At 45.0% G+C, this 17,500-nt stretch overlaps 3 protein-coding genes across 6 annotated transcripts in view; 1 reads left to right on the top strand and 2 right to left on the bottom strand.

Moving 5' to 3' along the window:
* The window catches only part of LOC113591398 (complement C1q tumor necrosis factor-related protein 6), an 8,505-nt gene extending 6,107 nt beyond the window's left edge, over positions 1-2,398 (top strand). For all 3 annotated transcript variants that reach the window (XM_035525602.2, XM_081716658.1, XM_027031876.3), the window contains one exon: positions 396-2,398. In XM_035525602.2, coding sequence (XP_035381495.1) covers positions 396-943 — 548 coding nt within the window. In that variant the 3' untranslated portion in view covers positions 944-2,398. The remainder of the gene's footprint in view (positions 1-395) is intronic.
* A 532-nt stretch (positions 2,399-2,930) lies between these two features.
* Positions 2,931-11,856, bottom strand: mgat3a (beta-1,4-mannosyl-glycoprotein 4-beta-N-acetylglucosaminyltransferase a). Of its 2 annotated transcripts, XM_081716650.1 has the most exons (4): positions 11,616-11,856; positions 9,219-9,466; positions 7,488-7,734; positions 2,931-7,241 (listed from the first exon to the last, which is right to left on the bottom strand). In XM_081716650.1, the coding sequence occupies exons 2-4, from the start codon at positions 9,410-9,412 to the stop codon at positions 5,967-5,969; spliced, it is 1,716 nt and encodes a 571-aa protein (XP_081572776.1). In that variant the 5' UTR covers positions 9,413-9,466; positions 11,616-11,856; the 3' UTR covers positions 2,931-5,966. The 2 variants fall into 2 exon arrangements, with proteins under 2 accessions (XP_081572776.1, XP_026887676.2); XM_027031875.3 differs by lacking the exon at positions 9,219-9,466 and having other exon boundaries at positions 2,933-7,241.
* A 3,009-nt stretch (positions 11,857-14,865) lies between these two features.
* Positions 14,866-17,500, bottom strand: part of hspbp1 (HSPA (heat shock 70kDa) binding protein, cytoplasmic cochaperone 1) — a 3,554-nt gene continuing 919 nt past the window's right edge. The window contains exons 3-8 of the mRNA XM_027031880.3: positions 17,444-17,500; positions 17,067-17,291; positions 16,354-16,509; positions 16,115-16,211; positions 15,903-16,014; positions 14,866-15,388 (exon numbers count right to left, since the gene is read on the bottom strand). The exon at positions 17,444-17,500 is cut by the window's right edge and continues 145 nt beyond it. Of these exons, the coding sequence (XP_026887681.2) occupies positions 15,308-15,388; positions 15,903-16,014; positions 16,115-16,211; positions 16,354-16,509; positions 17,067-17,291; positions 17,444-17,500 (728 nt within the window). The 3' untranslated portion in view covers positions 14,866-15,307. The remainder of the gene's footprint in view (positions 15,389-15,902; positions 16,015-16,114; positions 16,212-16,353; positions 16,510-17,066; positions 17,292-17,443) is intronic.

Below are 17,500 nucleotides of genomic sequence, written 5' to 3'. Positions count from 1 at the left end.
TGGTAGTATTTCACAATTAAATAAACAAGTCAGTTAGCATGTAAAGCCTGATAAAGTAGCAGTGGATCTGGTTAAAAGCCTCCAGCGTTAGAGCTGCAACAGCACCACAGACATGGCACCTGTGAGGTGGTTTAGGAGGAATGGGCCCTCACCATGGAAGAGGGGTGTGTCCCATTGGGAGAGGAGGCGGGGCTTGCTCATCTCAGTGCCAAAACCAGGGGAAAGCTGATCTGAAATGTAACGTATGCTGAGATCAAGTGCTGAGGTCAGGATGAATGTCAGTGTCTATCAAGAAAAAGAGAGAGAGAGAGAGACAGACGGAGGGAGAGAACAACAGAAAGACGGAGAGACATCACAGTGTCTGTTCCCAACATTGTTTCTGTTCCTGTCCTCAGGTGATAAAGGTGACAGGGGAGACCGGGGGACTCTGGGTAAACCTGGGGTTGAGGGTCCTCCAGGTCTCCAGGGCGTCAAGGGCATGAAAGGTTCTAAGGGCCAGGCCGGAGCTCCGGGCAACCCGTGCAAGGCTGAGCACGTGGTGTTCTCGGTGGGCCGCCGCAAAGCCCTGCACGGTGCCGACTCCTACCAGGCACTGCTCTTCGACACCGTCTTCGTCAACAGCCCCGAGCACCTCGACATGTTCTCCGGAAAGTTCCACTGCCGCGTGCCGGGCGTCTACTTCTTCAACGTGAACATCCACACGTGGAACTTCAAGGAGACGTACATGCACATAATGCAGCAGAATCAGGAGCGCGCTATCGTGTACACGCAGCCTGGCGAGCGCTCCATCATGCAGAGCCAGAGTGTCATGCTGCCCGTGCGCCGCGGCGACGACGTCTGGGTGCGCCTCTACAAGCGCGAGCGAGACAACGCCGTCTACAGCGACGACGTCGACGTCTACATCACCTTCAACGGGTACCTCGTCAAGGCGGACGAGGAGTGACCGGACGAGCATGGGGGCGGCAGGATGGCTGAGAAACTGATACATTTTTACGAGGTGTGAGACACACACTGCCTGTGTGTTAATTATTTTTTAGCCTGAACACATTTGGTGAATACTTTACATTCTTGTCCTTGTAATGGAACAGAAACTGAAAAGGTTGAAGAGCAGTTTTCCTGTAAAACCTGTTAATTAACTGTATTGCTTCAACATTCCAAAGTTACGTTTGTAAAACAGGCACTCAGATTCCTCCAGCAAACCAAACGTTCCCTTTTTTCCCCATGAGAAGTCTACCATTCCTGCTTCCATAGAAACATCTGTGATTTCTGTTATGGTGGAAATCCCAACAGACACTTTACAAGAATGGAAAAGTGTCTTCGACTCAGAAGAGCACACCTGGAAAACATCACCGAGGAATATCTGGGCTTTCAGAACCAGGTCCGTTAGTGGTCAGCACACATGGGGTTTCTTTCTATAAATCACTTTCCAATCATTTGTATCTTTGCAAGGTGGACAGATGCACCTAGCAAACTGCCCATGGAGCATGGATCCTGGGATTGGGGTGATGGGAGGGCGTTCAGATGGGATAATTACGCTCCTACTGCATACGGAGGTCCATGCCTGGCTTTGGTTCTATCAAAGAGTCTAGATGGTGCTATTCTTATATTGTAATCTGGTATTCAAAGAGTATATACGTATATATATTTGTGTGAGATATATGTATGTTTGTTTGGGAAACTTCATACAATGAATTGGGGAAGAAAGATATTAATGTTCCTCCTGGCATAGGACAGAGCAGTCTGTCTCTACACAGTTGGCTCTGTGTGTATGTGCGTGTGTGTTTTTTCTCCTTTAGTAGCACAACCACACCTCTCTCCAGCACAGACAGACAGAAAGAGCAACTGAGAGAGAAACAGAGAGACAGACAGAAACAGGAAGGACATTTTCAGAAAATAGAAATTTCATTTTTAAAAACTTTGTCATTTATAAAAGTGGGACCCACAGTTAAAGCGTTTTTAGACTTGAATAACCGTATCATCTTAGACTGAATGGGCAACGTGGTCTCAAGTATCACAGTTTATCTCACCATTATTACACCTACACACTACTGTCCCATCAGTGCAAGCTAGTGTAGTAGCCACAGCAGTGTGAAAGCATAAGGTTGTAGCTAACACCCGAGCTGAATGAACACAAACCAGTCTGTTCAACCGTTGTGTTTGTATAAAGCACAGCGTCTAAAAATCCAGATGTGTTCAAACTGCCAAACTTGAACCTCTTTGACTAAAGATCATTTATTTATAAGTGAAAATGGTGCTAATATTCTTAAAACCGACTCAACTGCAGGTAGGTGCCAGAACATTTTGCCTTATTATGTGTATTTTGTATATATGCACATTCATAACATGACATTATATACTGGAACTGTGTTATTTGTAAAAGAAAAATAAACAAAAATAAAGCCTCTAATTAATCCTACAATAAACACTATTTATTACTATAAATGTCATAGGACCATACACACATAACCTATACTTAGAACTATACGTGCACTGCCTGTGTGAGAAGCATTGCCGTGTAGCAGGCAGGCTGGCTAGTGAAGGGGCTTCGTGATGTCAGGACCCAGAACTTCTACACAGCACACCTGAAATCACGACATACATGGGAAGCTGCTCTACAAGGACACTACAAGGATACACGCTGACTCCCTCTCCCCTTCTGAAGAGAAGCACCAGCGTTTTGTCTGTTGTTATCTGGTATCAAGTACAGCGTGCTCTAAGCCAGTGTCACTGAGCAGTGATACAGTACTCACAAACAGAAACTGTGTTGTTTGCTCCTCTGAGAGTCACAGAAACACAACACTCAGAGGTATATAGATTATAAAATTAAGTGCAGTCCAACAATGCGTGTCCTTCACCAGTTTTCTGGACGGTTTATGCTGAGGTAATCTCTGGTGCGCTTCCTCACCCTAGTGGTGAACATGATGAATGCACACAATTTCATTAGACAAAACAAAGAGGCTTTGAAACACTAATTTGCTAGATTTATTTCTATGCAAAAACAAATCTGTGAAAACACGAATAAAAAATAACAATCGAAATGGAGAAAGAACAGTATTCAAAAAAGAATGAATGTGATTTACTCAGTAGTTTGGATTTAAAATCAAATATTTTACCCCCTACGAGTACATAATAAAACATTTCATTACTTCCTGTTTGAGAAAATGGCAGGAGTGTCTGATGTCTTCCTTCCTAACAGGCGAAAACACCAGTTACACGCGGAAGCTGTGGGCATATGAAAGGAAAGCACAGCAACAACAACTTTGGCATCACCTCGCCCACAGCCAAACAGCTGTGAAATAGACCTGCTGTAGAAAACGTTCATGAATGTGGGTTAAAGGTCATAAATACACCAAAATGATCAAATTTGCCACATAAGCAGGAATGTCACTGTCGCTTTGGTGTGAGCTGCAGAATGTTCCTGGTAGGACACATCACTAGCTGTCACTGGTTAGCTGTGGCTAACACTGACAGACGTGGAGTGCTGTTAGCGTCCACCCCAGCAAACCCGGTGTGTGCTGGCACTTTTGGGTTGCTACTTTTTGTAGTTTCTTGTTTACAGGCTCAGGTTCCTTTTTGTTGTTGTTGTTGCAGGTCTTACGTGACACATGTAAACCCAACACTGCCTTCTCACTGAGTTGTTGTCTGCTTTCACACCCCGCCTCAATATCAACGAAGTGCTAAAAACAGTGCATTGTAACCACAGCACAATCACAGTGCTCTTCAGTGTCTGCTTCCCAGGGCAACTCCATTCACTCCTCACACATGGGGTCTTTTTGCAGTTGTTCTACTGACATTTCCTGAACGAGGTCAGAATGTGAAAGTCCCAGTCTGGCTTCACTCTGTCCTGTCTGGCTGCTGGTGGGGAGGACATCACATCCTGGCTTCCTGGCAGCTAACCAATCAATTGGCCATGGTGGGTAATCACCTGGTTATTAACACAGGCCAACTAAGTACCTGCATGTAGCTAATAACCTGCTTATTAAATCTGCTGTCGGCTTGGTTTCACATGATTTAAAAATAAATAAATAAAATGTTATATATATATATATATATATATATATATATATATATATATATAATTTTTTAAGAGCAGTTAAATGCTGTGCTTCATAAAATCTGAGAACTGTGAGGGTGTCAGATTGCATAAAGATTGACACTGGCATCTCCTTGGCAACACAGACAACCCAGCGTTAGTGGCAGTGGTACATGACAGACCCGCAGGAGCAGTGCGGATTAGCCTTACGTTTGAGGCATCAGACTCTAAAACAAGAGTCTCTCCTGTAGGAAAACAGACCACTATAAAACATGATGAGAAAAAAGTACATCCAGAATGCCAGCTGGTTTAGCTAAAGTTCACCGAGACATTATGAGGCTGAACTGGGTATATCCACTGTCACGGAAGGCTCCTCCCCCCATGAGTCACTCCGTACGGCTCGCTGCGTGCAGGGGGACTCACGTGTTTGTAAGTGCCCCCCGGGGATAGCACACACCTGCACAGGGTTTACTGTTACTTGTTTGTCTGTCTATTTGAACCCGTCAGTGTGTGCTCCCTGTTGGTGATTGTCGCTGTCTGTCTTTGTAGATGTAGCGGTAACGTGGGTTTGTGTAGTCACTATGAATGTGTGTGTTTTCTTCATTTAATGTTAAGTGTATAGTCATGATCACCGTAAGTGTTATGTGTGAGTACCGCCGTTGTTGTCTACGGTTTATGGTAATAAATGTCAGTCACCGTTTAGGGAGTCTGTGCGTCCTGCTCCACGCCCTGCTCCATTCGGGCCGACACCGTTACAGCCACACGCTGCACATTTCCGATGTAAAGCGATTTCACACGGACTTTCAGCAAACCTTGATAAAGACGTGAGAGAGTGTCTGGGACTTATTATGCATCGCTGCCCAACCTCAACGGGGTGGTGATGTAAACATCTCACTAATGCTGCTACCTTGGCAAATCTGACATCCCACCCAACTCAAATCCAACAGAATTATTTTTCAAATTACATTAATCTCTGAACAGAAAAGAAAAACATCATTTTTGCCTGCTGGTTTACCATAAATTACTCACCAAAAATATAATAGAACAATGATCAATTGAGTAGGTAGGGGTTAATGAAGGGACTCTGTATCACCTACTTAATACAAGGAAATGAAGAAGAATGTCACATTAAAATACAATCATTTGTCATTAGATACAAAAATACAATCATTAGAACAATGAAAAATGCAAGAGCATTATTTTTTAACAGTGACCTCGGTAAAACATGGCAAAATGAAAACTACACCCTACATTAGACTACATTGTTTTGGTGTCACTGGAGGTGTTCACTGGAGCTGTTCACTGAAGAGCCAGAGTGTACTGACTCTGTGTCGGTATGGAGCACCAAGTTCCTGATGCGTAATCCCCTCGGCTCTTCTGTGCCAGCCCCACACGATCAGGACAGCGGCCTCGCATTCCTCTGCCAGTCTGGAGCCATGGGTGAAATGTCAGGAAAGCACAGCCTGGCCTACATTGATGGTTTAGTGTGAAAGAGCCTTTATCCCTTACGTCCCCACCATCCCCTGCTGCGGCACACCAGACAGGGAGACCGGAAGAGAGGAGTTTTCACGAAAACAAGGATGAAACCTGGTGTATTCAGAAGCACAAAGGACAGCGTTTTTGTACGTAAGGTACATAAAGATGATTATAATGGATTAGAACTGTTTTAAAGGATTATAACAGTCATTCAGTAATACAATTCATCTACGCCACTGTGAGAGTCTTCTAATTCTTGGAGGATATCACTGACATGTTACTCTCAACAGACATTTAAAGCAAGCAGAACAGGGCATGGGTGCATGTGCCTCAGTTTCAGGTACAACAGAAAACAAAGTGCTTTGCAGCTGCATAACAGTGCTTTTTACTTTTAAAAAATAAAGATAAAACTAGCAGCCCAAATCATACGCAGTGTTTGTGTCTGTCCTCCTCCTCCTCAAGGCTTTGCATATGGATTCTCCAGCAAGTAGTGATAACGCTCATAATTATCAAGCAAGTATTTAGGAGCAAACATGTGCTCTTTAGGGTGTGTTGGTGGGTACTGTGGTTTCGAGCCATCAAACCAGCCCCCAGTTCGTATTAACCCTCTGATGTAGCTCAGTTTCCGCTTCTCCTCAAAGTCTCCCCAGCGAGGGAAGTCCCCATTTTGTGCTGAGATTAGTTTGTAATGAATGCCCTCTGGTTTAAAGCACCATGAGCAGTGCCATCCAGCATAGTGGACCGGGCTGCCAATAGACCACGGCATTAGAATGCTTCCCGAAGCATTCTCATACTGCCGGAATCCCGGCATGGTGTAATAATCCCGGCGCCGTAGCAGAATTCCGTCCCACCTGTAGACCATGATAAGCATGGCCACAGTGCACCCAGACAGCACGTCCAACGTTCCCAGCTGCTTCCAGTAAAACCCGTACAAGGATTTACGCAAGTGGATTCCAAACGGTTCCGTCCAGCCGTCATAAAGTTTGAGGAAAATAATTCCCTCCCTCAGGGGAATCTCATCCGCGTCATTCAGAAGGAAAACGTCATCCGGCCTCAGGCCCCAAATCCTCGATAATCCGTTTTTTGTCAAGAAGGTGCGAAGATAATCGTCGGCAATCCAGCCATTGATTCGGCCGCCCCTGGGGAAGTGGTCGAGGAAGATGTAAAGAATCTTGTGTTTGACATAATTGAACGTCCCATTGAGTAGCAGCTGCAGGAAGGTAAGGGGTTTGGACTTGCCGTACGCCGTGAAGTTAGACTCACAGACCAAGAACACGTCCACAGCATCAGCCAGCTCGTGGAACCGGGTGTGCAATAGGTCAAACTCATGATTGATGTTAATGGCATTGATAATTCTACGTGGAACCTTCCTGGGCGACAGGTGGGATTTGGTGGGAATATTTGAGTGTTGCACCACCGTTGGCACACCGCATTCAGGACCGTGCCAAGCTGGGCGGCAGACACACTGCTCCACCTTGATGGTGAGGTTCATGGGGACCTGATTCTCTTCCTCCTGGTGGTGCAGTATTATTCTTAGACCTGTGTTGTCTATGGTTTCCCTCTCTTTGACCTTGGGTGAAGCCACTTCCATCCCTTCACGGAAGCACAGATCTCCCGTCTCTGTGCGAGCGAAGTAGGAATTGAGGTCATCGTGTAGAACATATGCCCTTTTGTGAAGTTCACCGTTTGGACCAGTGGGGTCTGGCAGGACCAAAACCTCCTCTGCTAGGTCCTATACATACACAAGATCCAAAAGATCACAAAGGGTGAAGTCCAAAGGATTGCACTAAAGGTTTCACAAATCAAAGAAAAGACGACAATCAGTCTTAAGAACATCCAAAAATTAGCATGCCTATGAAGACACATTGTCTCCCAACTCGTCATATGATTGGACTACACCATCCACGCTCTGACTAGACCACACCATCTATGCTCTGATTGGACCACACCATCTATGCTCTGAATGGCAGATATTTACCTTTCGATATGAATTTTGCTTCAGTGACTTTTCTGCCACATTGTGGTTATAAATGCGTGAGAGCAAGTTGCTTTGTGGGTGGGTGGCAACCAGCGGGTCTCCCCAGAGGAAACCACCAAGGATGGTGGTTGTCTTCAGGTGCAGGCCTTGGCGAGGCAGGTGGAACACGCCGTAGCAGGACAGAAGGGACACCACGCAAGCGCTGGCACAACATAGCAGAAACAGTCTGCGCCTTCTCACTCTCATCCTGGGACAGACAGAGAGAAAGAGATGGTCAAGAAGGGAGAGAAATAAAGAGAGAGAAAGGGATAAATATGTCATGAGTGAACATACACAAACACACACACACCCATGTGTACGTAAACAGAGGCCTCAAATTCACTTATGTTCCTTAATCACTTTTGTGAGTTCAAGCAATCATGCGTTCAAGATGTGAATTTAAAAAAACAAGAATTAAAATAGCTCTTAAAGTTGATGTGTGTAAACAGGAGTCTGCAAAAGCCCAGCCTGAAACATTATGCCAGCCCCAAGGCAAGTGGGCAGAGTTTTAGCCACAGCTTTCAATCCCAGGGTCTGCTCACACCTCCACGGCTGCCGAGGTCTTCAGGTGCCCAGGACCGAGATGAAGTCTGCAGACCTGGACATGCCCAGCCCTGGAGCTGTTTCATAACACTGCATTCCAAGGTTACCGTGCTAACGTTGTTTAGCCAATAATCTTATTCTTCCATTACAACTCATTCTTTTGATTCTTTTCTTAGCTGTAAACAAGCTAAACAGGATCATGCAGACTTGTCATGAGGACAATTGGCAAAGGATGTCAGTCTGAAACTATGCAAAGTGAGGCAAAGGGGGTGATAAGAGTCAGATAAGACAAGTACATACATTTGTGCTAATGTTGCAATCATATTACAATCGAGCGACCCCTCAGACCAGCTGGTTGGTTAGATATCCTACGTTGCCTAGCTAACAAATGCGTCTGTGTGCGGTCTAAAGAAATATCAGTATATAAAATCAATAACAAACCCTTTATTTTTATAACACTGAAACCTTTATAATCTTTAGAAAAATATCGAAATTATGCCTCAAAATGGGACGTACGTTGCTACACGCCATGAGTTCATTTCAGCTGCTTTTTCTGGTGCTTGTAGTTTAGCTACGTAACTAGCTGGCCTTTTTTCTCAGACATTGATATCAGACCACACTTTACTTTCATGCTAATTTATGTGACACTCAAAGAAAAGGATATATGGCGAGCTACGCCTGAAAATGTGCCTGTTCGCTGTTCATTATGTTGGTCGACTGTCTAGTTGTGTAATTTACTAAAGCAAAGCGGCGGCACTCAGTAGGCATTTCACTCAAGTGATAATCTGTAGGGATTTCACTCAGTAATTATCTGTAGAGATTTCACTCAGTAATTATATGTAGGGATTTCACTAACTCTCCCACACTTCACAGGCTGCGGCAAAATGCACAAAATCTAAATATTCTTTTAAAATGCAACAGGAAGAACATTTATGAATACAACAGAGTAAAAGTATATTTTGACTTCGCAAATGTACTCAAGTATGAGGATAAAGTACAGCCTTTAAAATAACTCCTAAATTTACAATTTGTTCAAAAAAGTACTTAAGTAAATGTAACAGAGTAAATGTAGTGCGTTTAGCCCTCTGGTTAAAACTGAACCCCCCCGTGTGTCACAGGTTTGTATTATCATATTTACTCCTCACTTACTTATTTAGCAGATCAGCTTTTCTCCACACAAGCACAAGCCTGCCTTTCACAAACTTGTCATGGTTATGTGTGAGTGAGACAGGAGCGTTGTTAGTGAGGAGTAGTGGGGGAGTCCAAACTGGGCTCAAAGTGGAGCAGTGAGCAGGTGGAGCCGCCTTCACTGGTCCCAAGTGGCCCTGTGGAAGTGTGCACATCTCCAAACAGCCCTCGCGCCAGCAGAGAATGTGTTAAATCCTCCATGACTACATCTTACAGTATCAAGAGATCATGAAAGAAAAGGAAAACAACAAAAAAGAAACAATTTTGTTAAATTGCTGTACACATTTTAAAAGGTTATCATGATTCTCATAAAGCCCCTGAACCCACAGCCTTAGTCTTTATGAGCGCTTCTGAGTTGACACCAATGAATCTACCTAGCCAGCAATTACCCAGCATTCCTACACACCGCAGTGGCTAGCTCACTGGAGCTATTTCATTAACACAGAAGAACCATGTGTAAAGCTTGGTTTGGGGGTGTGATGCAATATGATGAACCTACACATGTGATTTACAGCATTTAGTAACTTACAATTATGAGTACAACTTGAGCAATTGAAGGTTAAGAGCCTTGTTCAGGTGCCCAGCAGTGGCAACTTTGCAGAGGTGGGGCTTGAACCAGCAACCTTTCAATTATAAGTGAAGGACCTTAACCGCTGAGCTACCAGTAATATGGTTTGATTGAGCTGTACTGATTCTAACAACAGCATGTTGTGTGCGAATGCTTTACTCTAGTATGTGTAAATCCTTCCTTGCTTGTGTGTGCGCACATATGCGAGCACAATAGTCCCTTCTTTCTGCAAGTCTATCCCACTCCCAGTTCTCAAATATCTCAGTCTATACAAAAGCTCTTTTACAAAACACACACACACACACACACACACACACAGCCACCACATTTATGCAAAATAATGATGCTAGCACCTGTACCCCTCCACACAGCAATAAACACACAAAAATGTACACACACACACACACACACAACCAATTCAAATTAAATTAAACAAACAAGTTGCATTTTTTATACAATTTGTATGATTTGTGTTTGAGGGTTTTTTTCGATTTTTAATACTTGACAAGGCATGCAGTGTCTATTCTTTGACATGAAAACTGGTGGTATGCTCTTACATTCTGACAACTATGTTAACCCTTCAACTGACAACTATTAGTCACTTTCAGTTGACTGGTTTACAGCATTTAAACACTGTCCTGTTTTGCTGTTGCATCTAGACCACTTTGATGTCTCTATTTGCTCTGAACAGTAGCGCATGCAAAGTTAACAGGTAAGTTAATATTCAAGACAGAATGAACTCTTCTCAACTCTTCTTCACTGGATGACGGTAACCCTGCAATCTCACCGTGGGGCAATCCCACCAACACCTACAACAAAAACACTCTCCGCTCTCCAGTGTTGACGGGAAAAAGACGTCTGACCAGTCTGGTCACGACGTTCATCTGCCTTCCAACATATTTCCTTAAATTAGCATACTTTAGAATCCTGGGGGCTGATACCACGAGACAGGCTTTTCAAATTGGCCAATTCTCACGATTCTTACGTCTGTAGAGCGTAAACGATCAGATTAACACGGGCAGTTTATTATAAAACATAATTTGCATGACACTGTTCGCACGTGCGTTCATGTTTGGCCTGCGGAACGGCGCACAGTGCACGGTTAGGCGCGTGGGCTTCTCGTGTTGTTCTCATTTAAACTGCTCCGGTGGCTATAACCATTTTTCGGAGAAGTGAAATACCCAATCCTAATTATAATGTGGTGTTTAGTGCCGGATGTAGAAAGTCACGCAAAGACAGACATCATGTTTTCAAATGTTACTGTAAATGTAACTTTGGTTCTTTTATGTGATTTAGGAACCTCGTTTAATCTTTAGCGTGTGAAACTGTAATTTATTAGTAAACACAGGCCAGATATAAATGGTATGTAAAAGGAAGCAGCGGGCGCGAGCTCTCCATGGGCGCCGGAGACTCACGCGGAAGACCACAGATAATGCCACTGGTCCACCCCGTGTCATTTGTTATTAGTTCAGTTTCATGTTTTAGCCCCGGTAAAATGATGTTATAAAGCAATGAGAATACCTAAATTAATGCAACCGCGCTCTCGCGACATGCCCTATAATACTGATTATTTGCTGAACAAACTCAGCGAGGGAGAGCGCGCGTGAGAAAAGCAGTGTGATAAATGTGACTTAAATCAGCCGTGATGTCCTTCACCCCTGTTTTTAGTTCGAGTATCATACAAGTGCATCATTTATTTGGCCCCTGATAATAAACCGTTGGGTTCTTTTCATATGTATGCAGAACGTTTTTTTGCACGCAGTCCTATATCGTCATATCCTCAAACGTACCTGGACAGGTGCAGCCTCCCCAAGTTGCAGACCGACCCGCACAAGTATTTTACTCCAGATGCTCTCACGGTCCCTCCATAGCCTGCTCCTAAACTTGAAGAGTTACCGGGTCGGTGAAGTTATCGCTCAGTGCTCTGAGTGGCAGCAAGTATACGGAACCAACATGTCAAGAGGTTATTTGTACTCAGCGACAGAGGTTTGCGGACGTAAAAATACTTACAAAACTTGTAACGTCCTTCTTCTGCCCCACCCCCACCCCCATCGCGTCACAGTTTTTAATCTGAACTGCATTCTTCTTTGGCTTCCTGGAATTGATTCATGGATCTGCTGTGTTGTTGGGGGAGCTGTGTGCATTCATCTTAAGTAGATGATTAAAAGCACTTCAGTTTTGCTAGTTCCAAATATTTATACCCATCCGAGTGTGAATGTCGTGGATGCAGTCGGATAAACAGGATGCTGGAGCCTTCTCATAGGGGTGTGTCACAGAGAACTGGAAGGTTTACAGCTACTGTGCATCACTGTCCACTTGAGTAGGTGCCCTCGCTACATACACCACTCAAGCAGGACTTGCTGGACAGTCTACTAGAATGTCACTTTAGTGCCTGCCATCTTGCTGATTTGGTCATCTGCACCACCTGCAGGGATCCCTCACCCTACACTCTTAAGACTTAAGGCAATTAAGAGAATCAGGAAATCATGAGGACATGAACAATAGCATTGCTCTGTGAAACTGCTACTGACTATTTGGCAAATCATAGCTACTACATCAGAAAGTTGTTTAGAACATCCTGAACATGTAAATTCTCACTGAAACACGGCAGACGTGAAACAATTTCATGTACTCAAATTCACTTGCCACTCCTGGCTAAAGTCACAGGTCCAACCTCAGTGTTACTGCTGTATTCCAGAATACTTTCATATTATTGACTTCCTTCTCTTTAGATTATCTTGTGTATAAACAGTCAGGTACAAATCCATCATGTGCTAATGTATTGTCCCCTGCAGGAGAGCTGTCTATCACATCTATGTCTATGTTTTCATACAGTTGCTGCTGATTTGATGTCGGTGCTCAACACGTAACATAACAGCAGTTTGGACAACATCTTGTTGGACTCTATGACCAAAGCTGAAGGCACCCACCTTACCCAGGGCTCGAACCCAGGGCTCACAGGACGTAAACTTGCGCTCTGACCACCAGCCCGCCCTGGCACAGCAGGCTGAGCTCCCATTTAACCTTCCTAACTGATTGTCTCCATCACACACACATTAGTATTTCTGGCCACCAATTTATTGAATTCAGTTTTAACGTTCATCACCTTAAGTGCTCTAAAAAAAAACATCGTGACTTAAAACCGTCATCCTTTTCTGATTGACTGTGTGCTGTACCCTGGTCAGATCTCCAATCTGTCTTGTCGAAACTAAGTTTCAATTTCATAGCTCTGGGCTATAAATCTGCTAAATTTGTAAACCAGGCCTTACTATAAATTCTGGGACTCATGCTGATTATATACATGAATATAGACATGCTTTAAGTCATGCCTGTTCTACCTCCCATTCATAGTAGTGCATACCAACCTGAGGCTCTCTACAAGACAATTAATCAACATTTATGGCCATCAGCAGAGTCACTTGTCTGAGATCAGATGACCTGTGCAGTGTCTTTTCTCATTTCCTTTGGCGTGAAAGAACGACTCACTCAGATTCAAGCTCCTCTCCTTCCACACGTCTGAGTTCCTTGCCGATTAGATCCTGTTTCCACTTCTTTGATCAGCCCCACCTTCCACATGCCTGTCAACAGCACTTTCCCAAGCTGTGGTGCTCCCTGCTAGTCATATTTGCATTGTTTCCCCCTGCTGTAAAGCCAGGGCTTGATCCTAATGATTTCAGCAACAGCGGCAGTCCCACCTGGAAGCTACAGGTCTTTACTTTCAGGCCACGGGCTGCTCTTCTCAGAGTCATAAATCATTTCCACCTTGCTGCCAGTCCACTAACTTTTATTGTATTGCTGCTCCATAATTTCAGCTCTGTTTTGGATATTACATATGTATACCTACTTGTTCGTATATTGTTGGCGTCACTGGATCTGCCCTGTCTTGGCTCAAGTCCAGCCTTATTGGGAGTGGACAGTAGGTATCCATGTACATGCTACCACTCTGTCGTTTAATATGCTGGCATGGTTTCCACTTATATGCAGATGATGTCCAGTCTGATGTGGCACACCCCTATTGAATGGCTCCAGCATCCTGTTTATCTGACTGCATCCACGACATTCACACTTGGATGGGTTTATTTTGGAACTCAGTTCCAAATATTTGGAATTAGCAAAATTGAAGTGCTTTTAATCATCTAATTAAGATTTTACACCAAGATTATCTGGCTTTGGTGTTGATATTGGCAGCACAGTAGTAATGCCTTCTGTATGTGTTTGCAGTGTCTGCACACTCTCCTTTGACACATACATCAGTTCAAAAGTTATGACATTATTCTTTTGTCTTCTGCTATCCCTCAGCTTAGATGCAGAAGTAACCACGTATGCGGTTGTGATGTCCAGGTTAGATTACGGAGACACTGCTGTATTGTTCTTTTGTCCAGCCTCCCAGTGTGTATAGGACTCGGGTGCTGGGATCGTATACACCCTTCTTCAGTTTAAACTGTTCACCATCATGTCTACTGTTTTACACAACCTGCCTGCATTTGTTCTAAGAAGGAACTTTGGCCTCGAGCATGAGAAAGGCCATATAAATAAAAGTGATGATAATGAGGTTAATGTTTGGGTTTGACATGTGCCCTTGTGAGCAAAGCCTTAAACGTTCTACAGTAGATATGAAGCAGAAAAATTCCTAATCTCCCAAACAATGCAGGCAAGAAGGCTAGTAAAATATTTTGTGCATGAGGATATTAGGCTCACACATGAAATTGTTATATTTCTTCATAGGGGTGTTGTATATTTGTATGAATCGCACGAGAGCCACCACCTCATGTGGCAGGAGAAACTATCCGCCTGGACGACTCCCAGCTCAGCTCCTCCGCGAGTGGAGCCGGGTACTCTCGCGAACTACAGAGGAGAGGTGAAGCTCAGGGCCAACGCCCTCGTTGCTTTCTTTGTTCAGCTGGATAAGTTTAGTGTGCGGTGTGCTTAGGTGTAGTTAAACACAACCAAAAACCACCTACAGGAACTCCGGCTGGCTTGTGACCCAGTTCAAACACAGTGACTCAACACAGCACATTTCTCACTGTTCCAGCTAGTGCCTATTTTGTACATCAAAAAGTTTTCCTTTATTTTACTCTTATTGTTTGTCATATAACAACATACTTTGTTCACACATGACCTTCTTTTTGCTGCTAGGGGGTTGTCTGCTCCTCTTTTAACCACACCCCAGACAATTCAGACAATTTGTTTAAAAATAACACACAATAAAGATTTTCTTTCCCCAGTTAGGTTTACCATGTCCTCAGATTGACGTGTCACAATGGTGACATGATTATCTCAAAAACACGTATAATATTTACACACAAAATCCATCTTATGCTCATCAGATCTGCTAAGCAAGCAGACCATTTGTGTGATGAGTTCCTCTCCATCCCTTCACTTTTCCACCTTGAGAAATCCCAGAGAAATCCCGGAGTGAGCCGTCCTGGCACCCCAGCCCGTCACTGCTGAGCAGCGAACGCTCTCCACCTTCCATGAGGCCTCAGCGATCCATCGCGTTCTCCTCCTGCACCCGGGCTCGCAAACACACCGCCCGCAGCCGCTCGCAAAAGTCCAGCTCCTCCTTTACGGGAGGACGAGGGAGGTGGAGAGAGAAAACAAACAGACGTGTGCAGTGAGGAATCTACAGGTATCAACTTCACCTGAATTCTTTTACAGAGCTTTTCCTTAGAGCCGCTTCCGTAACTACCACTTAAGGCCATTTTTACTGTGTCCTCGGACACTCGGTATCCTAGGCTACCCAAACACTCTGCAGAGCCAGACTGGCCCACATGGCAGCTATGCAAAAGACTTCAAACACTGCAGTGGAACCAAACACTAAGAGTAAATAAAGTAACTGACAGGAAATGTGCATTTTCTATCCTTCTCCCACCCAGAAAACACATCAGTATCATACAGATATAGATATGTTGCTACAGTATTCAAGTCAACACTTTGGTTAAATTACTAAAAAAGGAAAATATTTATGAGATCTTGGGCTTTTAAATTCCAGTTAAGGCATCATTTTTTTGGAAAAATGTATTTATGCTTTTTGGCCAGACAGAGTAAGGGTGAGGAAGGTGAGCAGATGTGCGTACCAGGTTCTCTTCCTGGCCCTGAAGCTCCTGGGCTTTGTGAGAAAGCAGCTGCTCCAGACCTAGAGACGGCTCCACACAGTCCCTCACAGCACGATCACACCCCTCCACCAAACTACACAAAGGCACGGGAGAAGATTTCGGCAGGTGAAGCTCGGCCGGGGGTGAAAAGGCCCCTCTTTTGAACGTTTAAATGATGCCTTAATCGTGCTCACCAGCAGAGGACGCCAAGCACATGTTCGTGCACGGAGGAGTGTGGGGAGCGCAGTACTGCCACCAACTGCTGCACCATCCCCATAGACAGAACCACGTCTGAGGGTGGGGGGCAGATCACTTATCCGACTCAGACATTGGTTGATAGAAAGACAAAAACAAAAAACCCCAAATACGACCAAGGAGTAAACAATAACTAGTCACAATAACTAGCATCTATCTATCTATCTCTCTCTCTCACCTTTGTGCTCAGGGTGGCTGGTGAGTAAGTTGAGCAGCAGGAACGCTGACTTGGTTCTCAGTTTCTCACAGTCTGACTGCATCCCCCTCATCAGCACTGAGAAGCCATCGTTGCACAGGAAGCCACGCAGACCCTCGTCCTGCTCCCGCACCAAGCCTGGGAACAGAGCCGGGTATAAGAGCTATACTCTTCTCTCTCACACGCACACGCACGCCATCACGCGCACGCCATCTCTCACACACGCACGCCATCACTCACACACGCACGCCATCACTCACACACGCACGCCATCTCTCACACACGCACGCCATCTCTCACACGCACGCCATCACTCACACACGCACGCCATCACTCACACACGCACGCCATCTCTCACACACGCACGCCATCTCTCACACACGCACGCCATCTCTCACACACGCACGCCATCACTCACACACGCACGCCATCACTCACACACGCACGCCATCTCTCACACACGCACGCCATCTCTCACACACGCACGCCATCTCTCACACACGCACGCCATCTCTCACACACGCACGCCATCTCTCACACACGCACGCCATCACTCACACACGCACGCCATCACTCACACACGCACGCCATCACTCACACACGCACGCCATCACTCACACATACACGCAATCTCACACGTGCCATCTCAGACACACATGATCTCCCACAAGCTCACACACTCTCATTTCACTCACAGGAGACAGCGTAGAGAGCCTTGACACGCACAGGGAGGTGCGGGTCGTGGTCTGTGAGCTGCAGCAGTGTGTTAAGTGCCCCCTGGTTCAGTAGGTAGATCTGAACCTCCGGCATGTTCTGAGCACAGCTGGCAACAAGCTGAGCCGCCCGCCAACGAATGCCAGCATCAGGGTGGCACAGACACCGCGACACACACACGTCCAGACCATGCAGCTTCATCAGGTCTGCACAGCACAGTGTTAAAAGGTTTTTCCACTCACCATCACACACAGCACATATAACACACATGACACATTAAAACTCATCTGAGCATATCATCCTGTATGGATACATCATACATACGCTAAATGTGTAATGCCAACACACACACACAAACCTCTTGCGTTGTCCAGATTCTCACAGAGGTCTGACAGTAGCTCGAGTGCCGCCTCCT

This window comes from Electrophorus electricus, chromosome 6, assembly GCF_041902795.1.
Source record: "Electrophorus electricus isolate QZ-2024a chromosome 6, ASM4190279v1, whole genome shotgun sequence".
Classification (NCBI taxonomy): domain Eukaryota; kingdom Metazoa; phylum Chordata; class Actinopteri; order Gymnotiformes; family Gymnotidae; genus Electrophorus; species Electrophorus electricus.
The sequence above is the reverse complement of the archived record's forward strand: the minus strand, read 5'-3'. Positions and strand labels throughout refer to the sequence as shown.